General features: G+C 60.0%; 1 protein-coding gene across 5 annotated transcripts in view; it reads left to right on the top strand.

The window, feature by feature from the left end:
* COL18A1 (collagen type XVIII alpha 1 chain) overlaps positions 1–13,198 on the top strand; it is a 94,322-nt gene that overhangs the window by 56,148 nt on the left and 24,976 nt on the right. For all 5 annotated transcript variants that reach the window (XM_060100345.1, XM_060100343.1, XM_060100342.1 and 2 more), the window contains exons 3-6: positions 491–1,038; positions 7,860–7,949; positions 9,063–9,110; positions 10,823–10,952. In XM_060100345.1, coding sequence (XP_059956328.1) covers positions 491–1,038; positions 7,860–7,949; positions 9,063–9,110; positions 10,823–10,952 — 816 coding nt within the window. The remainder of the gene's footprint in view (positions 1–490; positions 1,039–7,859; positions 7,950–9,062; positions 9,111–10,822; positions 10,953–13,198) is intronic.

Here is a 13,198-nt window from a genome sequence, read left to right as displayed (position 1 = left end):
AAGGGCCCCCCAAAAAACGTGGCCCCTTTTATGGCCTCCCTTCCTAGGAGTGTAATTCGTTTCCGGGATGTTCCTAGTGTAGACGCAGCTCAGGGCACCCCCTGTGTGCGTCTCTCTCTTTTTTGTAACGTTGCGATGTCTTGAAGTTACACCAGTGTCCGGGGTGGGTGAGGGTACCTTGACCAGTGTCTGGTGCGTTCCTCCTGGGCTTCCAGTGTGGGAACGGGGTGGGCTCGAGCCCTCGGCACCTGGCGGTGGCTCCTTGAGCTAACGGGGGATGGGGTCCCCAGAGGGCTGTGCCCCTGCCCCTCCCACCACGCTAATTTGGGAGGGTCTCTGCACCCCACTTGGAAGCAGCGAGCCTGTGGGGGTGGGTGTGGCGCTTGGACGGGCAGGTGGCTGTCGTGTCCCCGCCGGGGCGGGCGGGAGGGCAGCCGGGCCTCGGTTTCACTGGGGGTGTGCGGCCTCACTGCTGTCTTTCTCTCCACAGAGAGCCAGGTCCTGGAGGTGGGGCTCCAGCCGCTGCTCGGGGAGCCCCTGCCGCGGCAGGTGGCCCTGGTGCACGACCCCGACGTGGGGCCCGCCTACGAGTTCGGCGCGGACGTGGGTGGTGACGGCTGGGCGGCCCGGAGCCTCCTGCCCAGCACGTTCTTCCAACACTTCTCCCTGCTGGTGCGCTTGCGGCCGGCCTCGGCGCGCGCGGGCGTGCTCTTCGCGGTCACGGACGCGGCGCAGGCGGTGGTCTTGGTGGGCGTGAAGCTGGCGGCGGCGCGCGGGGCGTGGCAGCAGGTGCAGCTGCTCTACACCGAGCCCGGTGCCGCCCGCACACACACGGCCACCAGCTTCACGCTGCCCGCGCTGGACGGTCGCTGGACGCGCCTGGCCCTCACTGTGGACGGCGCACATGCTGCGCTCTTCGTGGACTGCAAGGAGGTCCAGCGCCTGCCCCTGGCGCACTCCCCACGCAGCCTGCAGCTGGAGCCCGATGCCCGCCTCTTTGTGGCCCAGGCCGGCCGAGCAGACCCTGACAAGTTCCAGGTAACCACGATGGCTGCCAGCACCCGGGGCAGGGGGCGGGCTGGGGATGGGGACGATGGTTGCTCCCACCTGCTGCGGCAGAGGCTCCGGGGACAGGAGAACCCCAGGGGGAGCAGGCCCTTGGTCCACCCAGCTCCCCCTGGGCTTTATTCCCCTGCTGCTCTGGGACCGCCTTCTTCACTGGATACCCACCTCTGCCGCTGTCAGGGGCTCCACCCCATGTGTGCATATGTGTGTCTGCATGTGGGTGTGGTGCCGCCCCCATCAGTGAGCAGGGGGCTTTGTCCAGGCCCAGCAGCAGACCACACACAGTGAAAATTAGATGGCAGTGGAGCGCTGAGTATGGGTCAGGGGGTTCATGCCACGCACCAACATTCATCGTGCTGGTTATTATTTTTGCCAAACTGTGCAGTGGCCCCATGGCCGGTGAGCCCAGGGCAGGCCTCTGCTTCAGAGCAGCATGGGCAGAATTTCCCCAGCGGTGACCGGCGTGTGGCGGTCTCTACCATGTCCCCAGGGAAGCGCCTTCCCCCAGGCCTGGACCTGGCCTTCACTTCAGGGGGGAGGTAGATCCCAGATCCTAGTGGGGTCTTTCTCCTGGGCCCTCGGCCCTCACAGTTCTTGGAACCTTTAGCTGGAGCCCGCCTCCTGGAAACAGTGCGTGGGCACCCATAGCAGGCGCTGATCCACAAGTCCCTGAATTCTAACATTGCAGCCACTCTGCAGCTGGCACGCCCCGCCCGGCGATCCAGACAGGGGTCCCTGTGTGTGCTAATGGGGGATGTGTCCCCAGGGGACAGAAAGTTAATTATTGCCCAGACAAAGGCTGCTTGGTTAAAGTTGTTCTAAGTCCTGGTGACTCGGTTCTGAAAGCTGACCTTTCACCTTTGGCAGGAACTTTCACCCATGGGGTCTGGGAGCCAGCAGGACTTTGATACCAAACTGGGCCTCTTCGTGTTTTCATTTTGATCCTCAAACTTGTTTAACTGGAGAGAAGTTGGAGAGAGCCGTTCTATGTAGGGAGGGGCTGTGTGGACTGGCGAGGTGTTGTGAGATTTCCCACGCTTTTCTAGACGGAAATCTCCCCCATAAGTTCCATGTTTCTTTAACACTTTAAAAGAAAAGTTGCTCCTGTGTTGGTGGGGACAGGGGTTGCCTGTCTCACGGTGCTGACAGAGGTCACCACCTTCCTGCCTCGAGGATAGCTAGAGGGTCTCACCAGGCTGGTGTCACCTGTGCAAAACACACTTGCCAGGCAGATACACAGGCAAACAGTGTCTGGGTGTTTTAATTTGCATTTCTTAGTTGTGAGTGAAAGCAAACTTTAATATTTCACGTGTTTACTGGCTATTTGTATTTCTTCTTGTGACTAGCCTGTTTATGTCCTTTGCATTTTTGTTTTAATGGCTTCAGTTGTTTCTTATTGGTTTATATGAACTCTTTATGTATGTAAGACACTGATTTGTTTCATATGCAGCAGATTTTATTTCCCAGTTTTTCATTTGCCTTTTCACCTAGTCATTCTTTTTAACCATTGGGATCTTTAAAGTGTTTATGTGTTTAAATCTGGCCTGGAATAGACACCCAGAAACATCCTTGAAGATTAGAGAGACAGGAGCAGCAGACAAGCAGAGGGGACTGGCCGGCTCTGTCTGGAGCCCTGCTTACCAGGGTTAGGGTGCTGCCCCTCCCCCTGCTGTAACGTGCCACTTCCAGCTGAGTCCAGTGTGGTGAGGCTCTTCTGTCCGCTTGGACTCCAGTTCCAGGAATCTCTCTCTGGGAGTCTGATCAGACTCCAGCCAAGTGAGAGGTGCAGCGTGTTTTCTGCGGGGAGGAGTAGACAAGATGGTTTAGGACAGGGTTTGTCAGCCTCTCTGAACTCAGACTCTTGGGGAAGCCTCACTCACATGTGTGACTGCGAAGACTTGGCCCAGATGAGCACAGAGCTTCGGGTGCGGAATGAGCCAGGGTGTCCCCACCGATGGTCTCTGGAGCAGGGTGCTCAGCCCGGCCCCCCTCCTGATGATCCTTGCAGACCCTCTGTTGTTTTCTCCCATCACAAAAATTATAATGTCCTTGGTCTTTCACGTTCATTCTTATTCTTGAGCTTATTTTGTAATAAATATTTCTTGGGAAATCCCTAATTCCACCCAGTAGTTGCAACATTCTGCTTAAAATGTTACTTCCAATTCTTTTTCTGTGGTTATTGACCTCATTCTTTTTTTTTTTTTTAACTATTTCAAACACTGTGTAGTTGAATTTTCTTGACTTAATTTCTCTTTGTTGAAAGTGTTCCTGTTTTCTCATTCCTGTTGGCTTTTCTCTTTATGAAGCCACCTTCCTCTTTACCCAGGTTTCTGTTGAGGTTTAGTCATCTGTATTGTCAGACCTCCTGGGACCCTAGTCCAAAACTGGTACTGGGCCAGGGCAAGACTGTGCTTGGGAGCAAGAGACATGGCCCAACTTCCAGGCTGTGCTCCAGCTGTGCACCTTGTGTTGAACATTCGCAGCTTTTGTTCTATGATGAGGGCACTGGAGGCTGTGAATTTTCCTCAGCAGGCAGCTTTGTTGGCCACGTTATATAAGGAATAAGTGATTGGTCCACTGAAGCCAAGAGGGTGCCCACCAGCCACGCTAGGTTTGGGTAGGCTTGGCCCCAAGGATGGAGCACAGCAGGCAGGGAAAGTGCTGGCATCCTCTGACACCCCTTAGTCCTCTCACTGTGGCCCCCAAGTCCAGCCATACCAGACCTGCTGCCCCTGACTGAGGGACAGCTCAGGCCACCAGAGGTCACTGTCACCAGCTTCTCCCAATATTCCTCTGTCAGTCATCTGAACTGACCTGGACCCGTCGTGTAACTGGTCACAGTCCTGCAGCAGTCACGCAATTCCCTGACTTCATGAAATGGAGAAATGGGGAGAGAGTTGCTTGTAATAGAATTTGACGCAAATAGTTGAGGAGTTGGGGCTTGATATGGTCAGAAGCCACTCAGTTCAGGACATATGGGAAATGGGACAGTGGTGGTGTGGGCCAATCACAGAGACAGCCGGGGTAGGTGACAAGGGACCAGGCAACCTGGGGGTTAGCCAGCAGAGGAGGGAGGGGCCGGGGGTGAGGAGGGGCCGGGGGTGAGGAGGGGCGAAGCAGGCCCAGGAGGGCTGCTGCCCACCCACCCCCGTCCAGGCTTGCTCAGCCCCGCTGCCCTGGGCCGGGACACGGCCCTTCCAGATGGAGCAGACACCCCTGACGCCCCTCAGGGGTGTGGGAGGCCCCCTGGGGAACCCTGGGGTGCCTGGAGTTGGGGTCCCAGGGAGATGGACCCAGCACCAGTGACTAGGGATGCGCTTTCATGGCGTGGGGCTCTGGTCGTCTGCACACAACCCTAAGCCCAGTGGCCCTGTGAGGTAGCAACAGGACAGATTGCAAACGGTCTGGATTTCACAACCTCTGCTTGCAAGTCCGTCCAGTGCGTGCAGCGGGTCTCATGGCCTTTGTGCTGCTGGCGTCTTCCCAGCTGAGCGTGGTCTCGGCGTGTCCTGCTCCCCATTTCTCCTGGCGTCCGGCAGCCTGTTGCTGAGTGGCTGGCCTGATGCCGGCTGGTGTGGGGACCCTCGCCTCAGGGCACAGTGTCCGTGTGGGGACAGTCATGCCCAGATGCCCTCCGCCTGCCGGGAGCCTCGTGCCCTCCCCGCATCGCTGTCACACACTAAGTGCCCCCAGCGCCGTTCAGAGTGTGGCTTTCTAGAAATTGAACGTCTGGCCCCTCGCGCCGCCCCTGGCATGACTCTCTGTCGCCCGGAGATGCCCTGTCCCTCCTCCAGCAGGGCTGGGTGGGCCGAGAATTTCCATCCCCAACATGCTGCTGACCCGAGCCCAGTGACCAACCCCTGTGCATGCACACACGTGTGCCCTCCCGCACACAGACCCTCCACACGCCCCTCCCGGCAGCTCACTGCCCTCCCTGGTGGCTGGAGCATCTCAGGATTCCAGGGGGGCATAGACCATCCACTGCCCACGGCCGAACCCCCTTCAGACTGGAGCTCCAGCCCCGGGTGGTCTGCAGGCCGCCAGCCCCTCGCAGCCTCTCCTCCACCCGCAACGAGGTTCTGCCCGTAGGATCCACGTACCACACAGGGCCCAGGGACCCCGATGCCTACACAGTCCCGCGGTCAGTCAGGCCGTCCTCTGTCCCACCAGTGATCTCCAGCCCTGGACACAGCCTCAGCTCCCCAACGGCTGCCGTGAGAAGGGGCCAGCTCCACTCTGACTGTGGGCCTTGCGGGGATTCTGCAGGCTGGTTCAAGGCTCCAAAGAAGACCGTGGATTTCTGCTTTCGGGGGGCCGGTGACGGGGGACCCAGGGGAGGCAAGGATGGAGCTGGATGTGAAGGGCAGAAGCAGCTGGGCTCAGCTTTGGACACAGGTGTCTGCGCTGGTTCAGCTGAAACAACGGGCTAACCTCAGACTGAGGGAGACGGCGCTCCACATGCCTGGTCACTTCCGGGAAGACGCTGCCACCTCCCTCCCCCCAGCCAGGGGACAGGCTCCTGGACGGCAGTGCTGACCGTGACCCATGCCCCCCAGCCCTGTGGTCTGTCAGCTTCCCCTGGAGGCCCAGACATTACCAGGAAGGTGCTGGTCCTTGCCAGGCCATCCTGCAGAACCTTCTGGAACCGCTGGTCATCCTGAGTGTGAGAAGCGTGCAGCCTCCTGCCATGGTGTGAGAGTCGGAGCTGCAGGAGGGGCTCACCAGGCAGGATGGGCCTTGGCCATGAAGCCATGGGTGCTTCTGCCTTAGAGCTTCTGAAATGAGCTGTGGTCAGGTGGTGAAAACAGTGAACGTGGCCCGTGTTCCCACCAACGGACACTGTTCTCGCCACCTTCGGAGATCGACCAGCGACAGGACGCCATTGTCGGCGACTTGGTGCCCCCGTCGGCTGGTGAGGACGAGCAGGGCCCACCGCCCCTGAGGCCGGCCCTCGTGCTCACTTGAGAAAGGGGGGGTGTCACACGTGCGCTGCAGAGCTGAAACTCCCCGCCTGCACCTCCTCCCAACCTGTGTCTTTGGCCCCCTCCTCCCCTCGCAGGCCTGGCTGAGAGTTGTGCTGGGGACATGAGGACCTCATGTAACTGGGGGCTGTGGGGCTCTCCCTCAGCCCCCCACCTGGGCCAACTGACCTCACTCGCCTCCCAGGATCAGATGTGTGTGCCTGAACATGCACACACACCTGTGCACATACACACCCACGTGTGCACATACACACAAGCATGTGGATACAGGTGCACGCTCACACACGATACGCATACCTGCATGACACACTTATACACTCATGTATACACGTGCACATCCATGTTCACGTGACACACGCGATGTGTACACACAAACACACACACAGGGAGGTGGGGTGTCCCACCCCGTAGGCCTCACTATCAGTGGGAGTGGAGGTGCAAGGTTGAGTGTGGAGCCGGGCAGCACTGGCCCCCGGAGGCGCTGATCCTCGGGAGGGCGTCCGTGGGGCTTCCTGGAGGAGGTGGCCTGAGCTGGTCCCGGAGAGAGGAGTGGAGCCCTCAGGCGAGGGCGCATGGGGACACGCGGGGGGTGTTTGTCGGCTTGTGGTCACGTGTGGAGCAGGATGGCCATGAGACGGAGGATCAGTGATAAAGGGAGTGTGAAGGGCACTTAGGGGATAAACCGTAACCTGACTGGGTCGGCACACAGCCCGAGGACATCCCGCCCGCGCCTATTTTTATACAGCCCACGACTAGAAAGGCTTTTGCATGTTTAAGTGGTTGCAAAAACCAAAAGAAGAAGAATACTTTGTGAGGTGTGAATGTTTCCGTGTCCTGTACCGTCTGGTGGGGGCAGCTGCGTCCAGCGTCCACCAACTGTCTGCGGTCAGCTTCCTGACACAGCCGCAGAGCAGCGGCAGCAAAGACCTGGAAATATGCACCATCTGGCCCTTGACTGAGAACGTTGGCCAGCTCCTGACCTAAACTGGTCTGTATTGAGAGCTGTGAAAATGTGCATCTTAGACTCGATGAAATGTGGTCTCTATTCAGGAGAAGATTCACTGATAAATCCCGTGGATTAAAATGAAAACAAAAGAAATACCAGGCAAGCATGTGTGAATACTCATAACTTCCAGGCAGGGACGCCTTCTAGAAAGGGCACCAAAGGCCCGGGCTCCAGCAGCCTCACGCACGTGTCTCCGAGATCTCGGCTGCGATTCAGAACCTGTGGTTGTGTCACCCTCTGGGGAACAGGAGACCTCATGGCAAAGGCCCCGGTGCAGCCAGGCTGAGGTCCTCGGCCGTCGTGCCATCCCAGCTGGTGGTGGCCCTGCCCCAGCGTCGGGCTTTCTGTAGGAGCGGGTGTCCTGGTCTTCTCCGTGCCTGCTGCCCCGACCTCCCCCCAGCCAGTGCCGTCTGCCTCGTACCCCGAGGGGACACCACCTCCAAGGACACTTGCACACTGCCGACCTGTTCTCTGCACTGGGACCCGAGAGATGTTTGTGCTGTGTCCTGGCACCTAGTGTGGGGCTGGAACCTCGGAGGGAGCGCGGAGCCCGCGAGAGGGTGATGAGCATTCATGCTGAAGAGGGAAGGAGGGAGGGAGTGAAGCCACCCGCTGTGGTGTCCCCCGCTGTGGTGTCCCCCGCTGTGGTGTCCCCCGCTGTGGTGTCACCCACTGTGGTGTCACCCCTGGAATTGGCCTCAGACGTGCCGGGCTCCGAGCTGGCTGCAACTTGAGTCGGGGTCTCCCTGCGCCCTGGGCCTCCTGCCTTGGGACCCCTGGTGACCTACCTTCCCCACTGTGTTCAGGGCTTGATCTCGGATCTGAGGCTGCGTGAGGACCCCCAGGTGAGCCCCCTGCATTGCCTGGATGAGGACGAGGAGGACGATGACGATAGGGTGAGTGGCCGCTGCCTGGGCTCAGGCAGGGGGCTCCCTCCCCTCCCCCACCTTGTGGGAGGAGGGACTCAAGGCCGGGAGTGGGGTGGCCTTGCCTGGAAACCCAAAGTAACAGGACCAGAGAGGTCTCTTTTGAAAGTTGCTGCTTTGGGTCAGTGTTACCTGGGATTATGTTTCTATCTACCTGTAACCTGAGAAAGAACCTCCCTTGCCTAGAACTTTCCACATAGAAACACTTACAGAACCTAAAGGTTAAAAATCACCCCTAGAATAGCCAGTTGGCGATAGAGTCACTAGTGGTCACCAGAGCAAAATGTGTGTATGTGTGTGCGCACGTGTGCAGTAGTGTGTGCACGTGTGCAGTAGAGCAAAACGTGTGTGTGTGCACGTGTGCAGTAGTGTGTGCGCACGTGTGCAGTAGTGTGTGTGTGCGCACGTGTGCAGTAGTGTTGCAGTAGTGTGTGTGCACGTGTGCAGTAGAGCAAAACGTGTGTGTGTGTGTGCACGTGTGCAGTAGTGTGTGTGCAGTAGTGTGTGTGTGCACGTGTGCAGTAGTGTGTGTGTGCACGTGTGCAGTAGAGCAAAACGTGTGTGTGTGTGCACGTGTGCAGTAGTGTGTGTGTGTGTGTGCACGTGTGCAGTAGTGTGTGTGTGTATGCGTGTGTGCACACTGTCCCGTGGGACCTAAGGCAGAAAGCACACCAGTTCTGGCGTGGGAAGGACAGACGGGCAGGAGAGCTGTGTCCCCAGCGCAAGCCCAGGTCTCAGCCGTGTGCAGGGAGCAGGGCAGGCGAGAGGGGGCATGACCTTCACGCTGAGTCCGAGCCCCCGAGGGTCCCTGGGCGGGGCCTCCCCTCTCGGCTGTTTCCCAGGACAGCGTCCCAGGGACAGGATGACCCGTCGAGAGGAAGGAATGCGTTCTCTGCGGGTCTGTGTGTCCGGCCAGTCGCTGAGCTCGCTTCCTGCGGGCCTTTCGTTCTAAGTGGTCTGATGGACACGTGCCCTGTCGAGGACCACCCTGACCCCCACACCCAGTCCGCCCTCTCCCCCGGCCCCGAGCTCCCAGGGGGCTGGGGGCTTCGGTCACCGGCTTGTTTCCTGTCAACCCTGCAGGCATCAGGAGACTTGGGCAGCGGGCTTGCAGAGACCTGGGAGGAGTCGGTGAGTGCCGGGGCCCTCAGGGTGTGGTGTCGGGGACATGTGTGCACACGAGTGTGTGAATTCTAAGGGATCCCTGGGTGGCCAAGACAAATTCCCGCTGGAGATGGGGGACCGGGGCTCTGGCTGAGTGGCTGGCACGCCTTCCGGCTGAGCCTCCTCTGGGGGGGAATGTTCTCTCGAATCCGGTGTCTGGTCCAGACCTCGTGCGGTTGTCTGAGTGACCTTGGCATCTGTTGCGTCTCCCGTCAGCTTGTGGGGCCGTAAGGGACTAAGGGGCCAACCCTGCTCCGTAGCCCACACGGCCCAAAGCCACACACAGGGCGGGGGGTGTCTCGGGAGTGACAGGACCATCGCCTTCTCCTGTTTGGACAGATCACCTCCTCCTAGGGCTTGGGAGTTGAGGGGCCGTGATGGGGCGGAGTGCTGAGCCGCCCTGGGGTGGGTGGTTGGCGGCCCCCCGCACGCCAGGGACGCCGGGGCTCCCTGTACTTGCCAGAGCAGCTCTCGGGAAGCCGCGCTGGCTCTGGCGCCCAGCCGCCCCCTGGAGGGTGTCAGAGGGTGGTGCCCACGCCGGCCCTGCCGGGAGTCATGTGGCCTGTCCACTCCTCAGCCATCTCCACCCAGGGGCCCTGGGCACAAACTACAGCGACGGCGGTGTCCCCGCTGTGCCGGTGCCAAGGCGTGAAGCGCTGCAGCCACGGGGCCTCTCTTAACAGACTGGAGGCGGCGGGGGGCAGCCAGAGGTGGAAAGGGTCATCCGGCCTGTGGTGCGCTAACTAGGGAGCCATCCCGCCAGCTCCTGCTTCAGAAAGTCTGGCCGAGGCCGCAGTGAGGGAGGCAGGAGGGGCCGTGCGGAAGCCTCTGTGCGGGGCCCAGCCTGGTCCAGGGCACCCTCGGCCTCTCAGCGCCCCCTGCGCGCTCTCTGTGCTCCTCAGTGCCTCTGCCCTCCCCTGCCCACGGGGTCTGGGGTGTCAGTGGCTAACCAGCTCCGGGTCCCTGGGGACCCTTCCCATATCGGAGGGTTGTGGCTGTAGTGGGGGAGGCCTGGTGTCCAGCGCTGGGTGCCGCTTGCCCACCGGGCAGTGGGGGAGCCCTTGGACGGGCCTCACAGGCATGCCGTCCCGGGCACCTGGACCAGCACCGTCTCCCGAGCACTGTTGCCAGGGAGCTCGTGCCAGGTGTGGATGGTTGGTCACGGGAAGCGTCTTCAGTGCACCTGTGCCCACGTCCTCGCAGCTCCGGGTGCCTCTGAGGACAGGGAAGTGGGCTTACAGAGCAGGGCCACCCCTCCCCTTGTGCAGTGAACGCAGAGGCTCCCTCCCTCTGTGGGCTTCCGCCATGGCGACGGCTACATGCTGGTCACTGTCCAGACCACGGGCAGGAACTGGGGTTCCCTGAGTCTCTGAGGGGCCGTCCTGGGCCCTGCAGGGAGAGGGGGAGGGCCGGCGCTCAGCCATCCCTCCAGGTGTGGGGGGTTTGGGGACTTGCCGGCTTGCAGGGCGTGGAGACCCCCATTTCCAGGAGAAAATGGCTCTGGAGGGGCCTAGAGCTTCTTCATGTCCGTGACGGAGTCTCTGGTGGCTCCTTAACTTCCCTGAAGTGCGTAAACATCTCTTTTTACGACCAAACGCATGTAAACCTGACAGCTTTGCCGGCGCTCACGGGCCACACGTGTCGCTGAATAACAGAGCTGCTTCCCACTCTCACCCCAGGGCGCACCCCTGGAACCCAGGCTGCCCGAGGCTCCTCCAGTCACTTCTCCACCCTTGGCCGGAGTGGGCAGCCAGGAAGATTTCAGAACTGAGGAAATTGAGGAGGAGACCACGGTGTCTTCATTAGGAGGTAAAGCTTTGCTGGGGTGGTGTGAGTGTCTGTCAGTGGGGTGTGCGTGTGCATTCAGTGTGTGCGCCCAGCGCGTGTCTGTGTCCTTGTGGCAGAGGAGGGGCTCCCGTCCATCACACGCACGCCCCGCTGGGGAGGGCCCATTCATGCCACACCCCCTCGCTGCCCCGGTGGCGGGTCCTCAGCTGCTCCGTGGACGTGGTCTCTCCTGTGTTTTGTTTCTCACTTTCTGCTGCTCCTGAGGGATTTGTGGGACCGTCCCAAGGGTGCTGTTACTTCCCAGCCTGGGGACAGCGGGGTCACCGGAGGATGTGAGAGCTGGTTTTCAGGGAAGAGGTGCAAAGGTGCCTCTGCTCAGGCCCTCTGCGAAGTAGGGCAGCATTTGGGGGCTCGGGGCTCCCCCAACGCCCGGCCCAGAGGGTGCACAGGCTCGGACGCCCGGGCCACCCTGGGAAGTGGACCGTGTCTTCGTGCACAGCTGCCCGTGGCCGTGTGCAGGTGCCCACGAAGGTTGCTGCTTGCCACAGGGCCCACGTCTCCCTTCAGTTGCTATTCCTGCATCTTCTTTAATAAAACTCTGTTCCAGTCTCACGCCCGATTTCTAACGGGCCGTTTGTTTTCCTGTTGTCGACTTCTGAGGGTTTTTATCCTCTGTACACGACTCCTTTGTCACGTATCCTCTCCGTCTGCGGCTTATCTTTGCGTTTTGTTAATAGTGAGTTAGAAGAGCACATGGTTTTAACTTGGATGAAATTATCAGTTTGTTCTTTGTGGGTCTCGGTGTTGGTGTCACGTCTGAGAAGCCGGCCCAGTCTTAGGTTTTCACTCGGGCCTGCGATCCACAGGACGTGGTTCTCGTATGTGGTTCCCGCACGTTTGTTGGAAGGAGGGTGCTTCGCCTCTGCGTTGCCCTGGGCCTTGGCTGAGAACAGCTGTGCGCGTGTGCCAGTCTGTCTGGACTCGGCTCCATTCCGGACCCTGTCTCACCGTCTTCACAGCTGTTGCACACGGTCCTGATCGCTTGGCTTTATGATAAGCCTGGGCTCAGGTGGTGTGCGGCCTCCAGCCTTGCTCTTCCTTTACGGAGCTGCTTTGGTGTTCTGTGTGCTTCGCAGGCTCGTGTGAATTTTCGATCCGTGTGTCAGTTTCTCCGAGAAGGGCTGCCAGGGTTTTGACGCTGCAGGTCAGCGTGGGGACAGGCCTGGGCGTCCAGTTAATGTTGAGTCTTCCGACCCCGGACTCAGGATCTGTCTCCTTTGGCTTATTTAGGCCTTTGCTTTCTCTGAGCGACATTTTTGCGGTTTTAAATGTTTCTGAGGCAGGAATTTTAATTTTGTCTTAAATCATGCTAACACAGGAGAGGCCTGGGAGGTGTCCTCCCAGGCCAGCGTGGGGCAGGATGGGGTGCCCTCCGGTGGCTGACTTGTGACTTGGCAGGTCTGTGGGGGTGGGATGGGGTTGGCTGAGGCGACAGTGCCCCCAGCAGGCACCGGCCGGCTCGCGTACTGAGCAGGGCAAGCCCAGGGGTGGCTGCAGGTGGGCATGGGGGGTTGTGGCGCCGAATTCTTCTGGAAATGGGCACGGACGTCCACCAGAGCTGTGCGACCCTGGAAACTGAGGTCCTGTCCGGCCCCCAAGCTCAGCGCCCGGCACTGTCAGAGTGAGATCAGGACCTTGCAAGGGCACAGACCCCTCAGGAAGCGGGACGTTGGAAAGCGGCTTGAATCCCGTTTTGTAATTGACTCAGTGGTGCTGATGCTATTGGATGAAAGCTTTGGGGGAACAGTATCAAAGTCCACCCCCAGGTTCCTGTCCATCACAAAGGGGAGGCGCCATCTTGCACCCAGTGGAGGGAAAACCCGCAGACGGGGGCGGGGGGACGCGCAGGATGATGTGTCGGGCCAGGCGTCCGTGCCGCAGGCACTCGTCTCTGTGCTGTTTTGTTGCTTCCCCAACGCTGTGGGAACTGTCCTTAGCTTGGGCTGAGGCTGGCTTTGGCCGGATTTGGCAGGTGGACCGACCCTCCACGGGTCCTGGAACCGCCACCATCACCATCCCCCAAAAGGAAGCCACAGGGACGCGGTTGGGCGCAAGGGGAGACTTGGGTTAGGTCACCGCACAGAACAGCACTGCACTTCTCACATGTGAGCCGGGTTCTCGGAGGCCCTCGCTCCCAGGCGCTGCCGCCTGGCACTCGGGGTAAGGGTCGCGAGGATGCCGCAGACCCTCAGACGGTTCATCGGGAG

The sequence above is a fragment of the Mesoplodon densirostris genome, chromosome 5 (assembly GCF_025265405.1).
Source record: "Mesoplodon densirostris isolate mMesDen1 chromosome 5, mMesDen1 primary haplotype, whole genome shotgun sequence".
In the NCBI taxonomy this organism is placed as follows: domain Eukaryota; kingdom Metazoa; phylum Chordata; class Mammalia; order Artiodactyla; family Ziphiidae; genus Mesoplodon; species Mesoplodon densirostris.
This window is presented reverse-complemented; position numbering and strand designations above follow the sequence as displayed.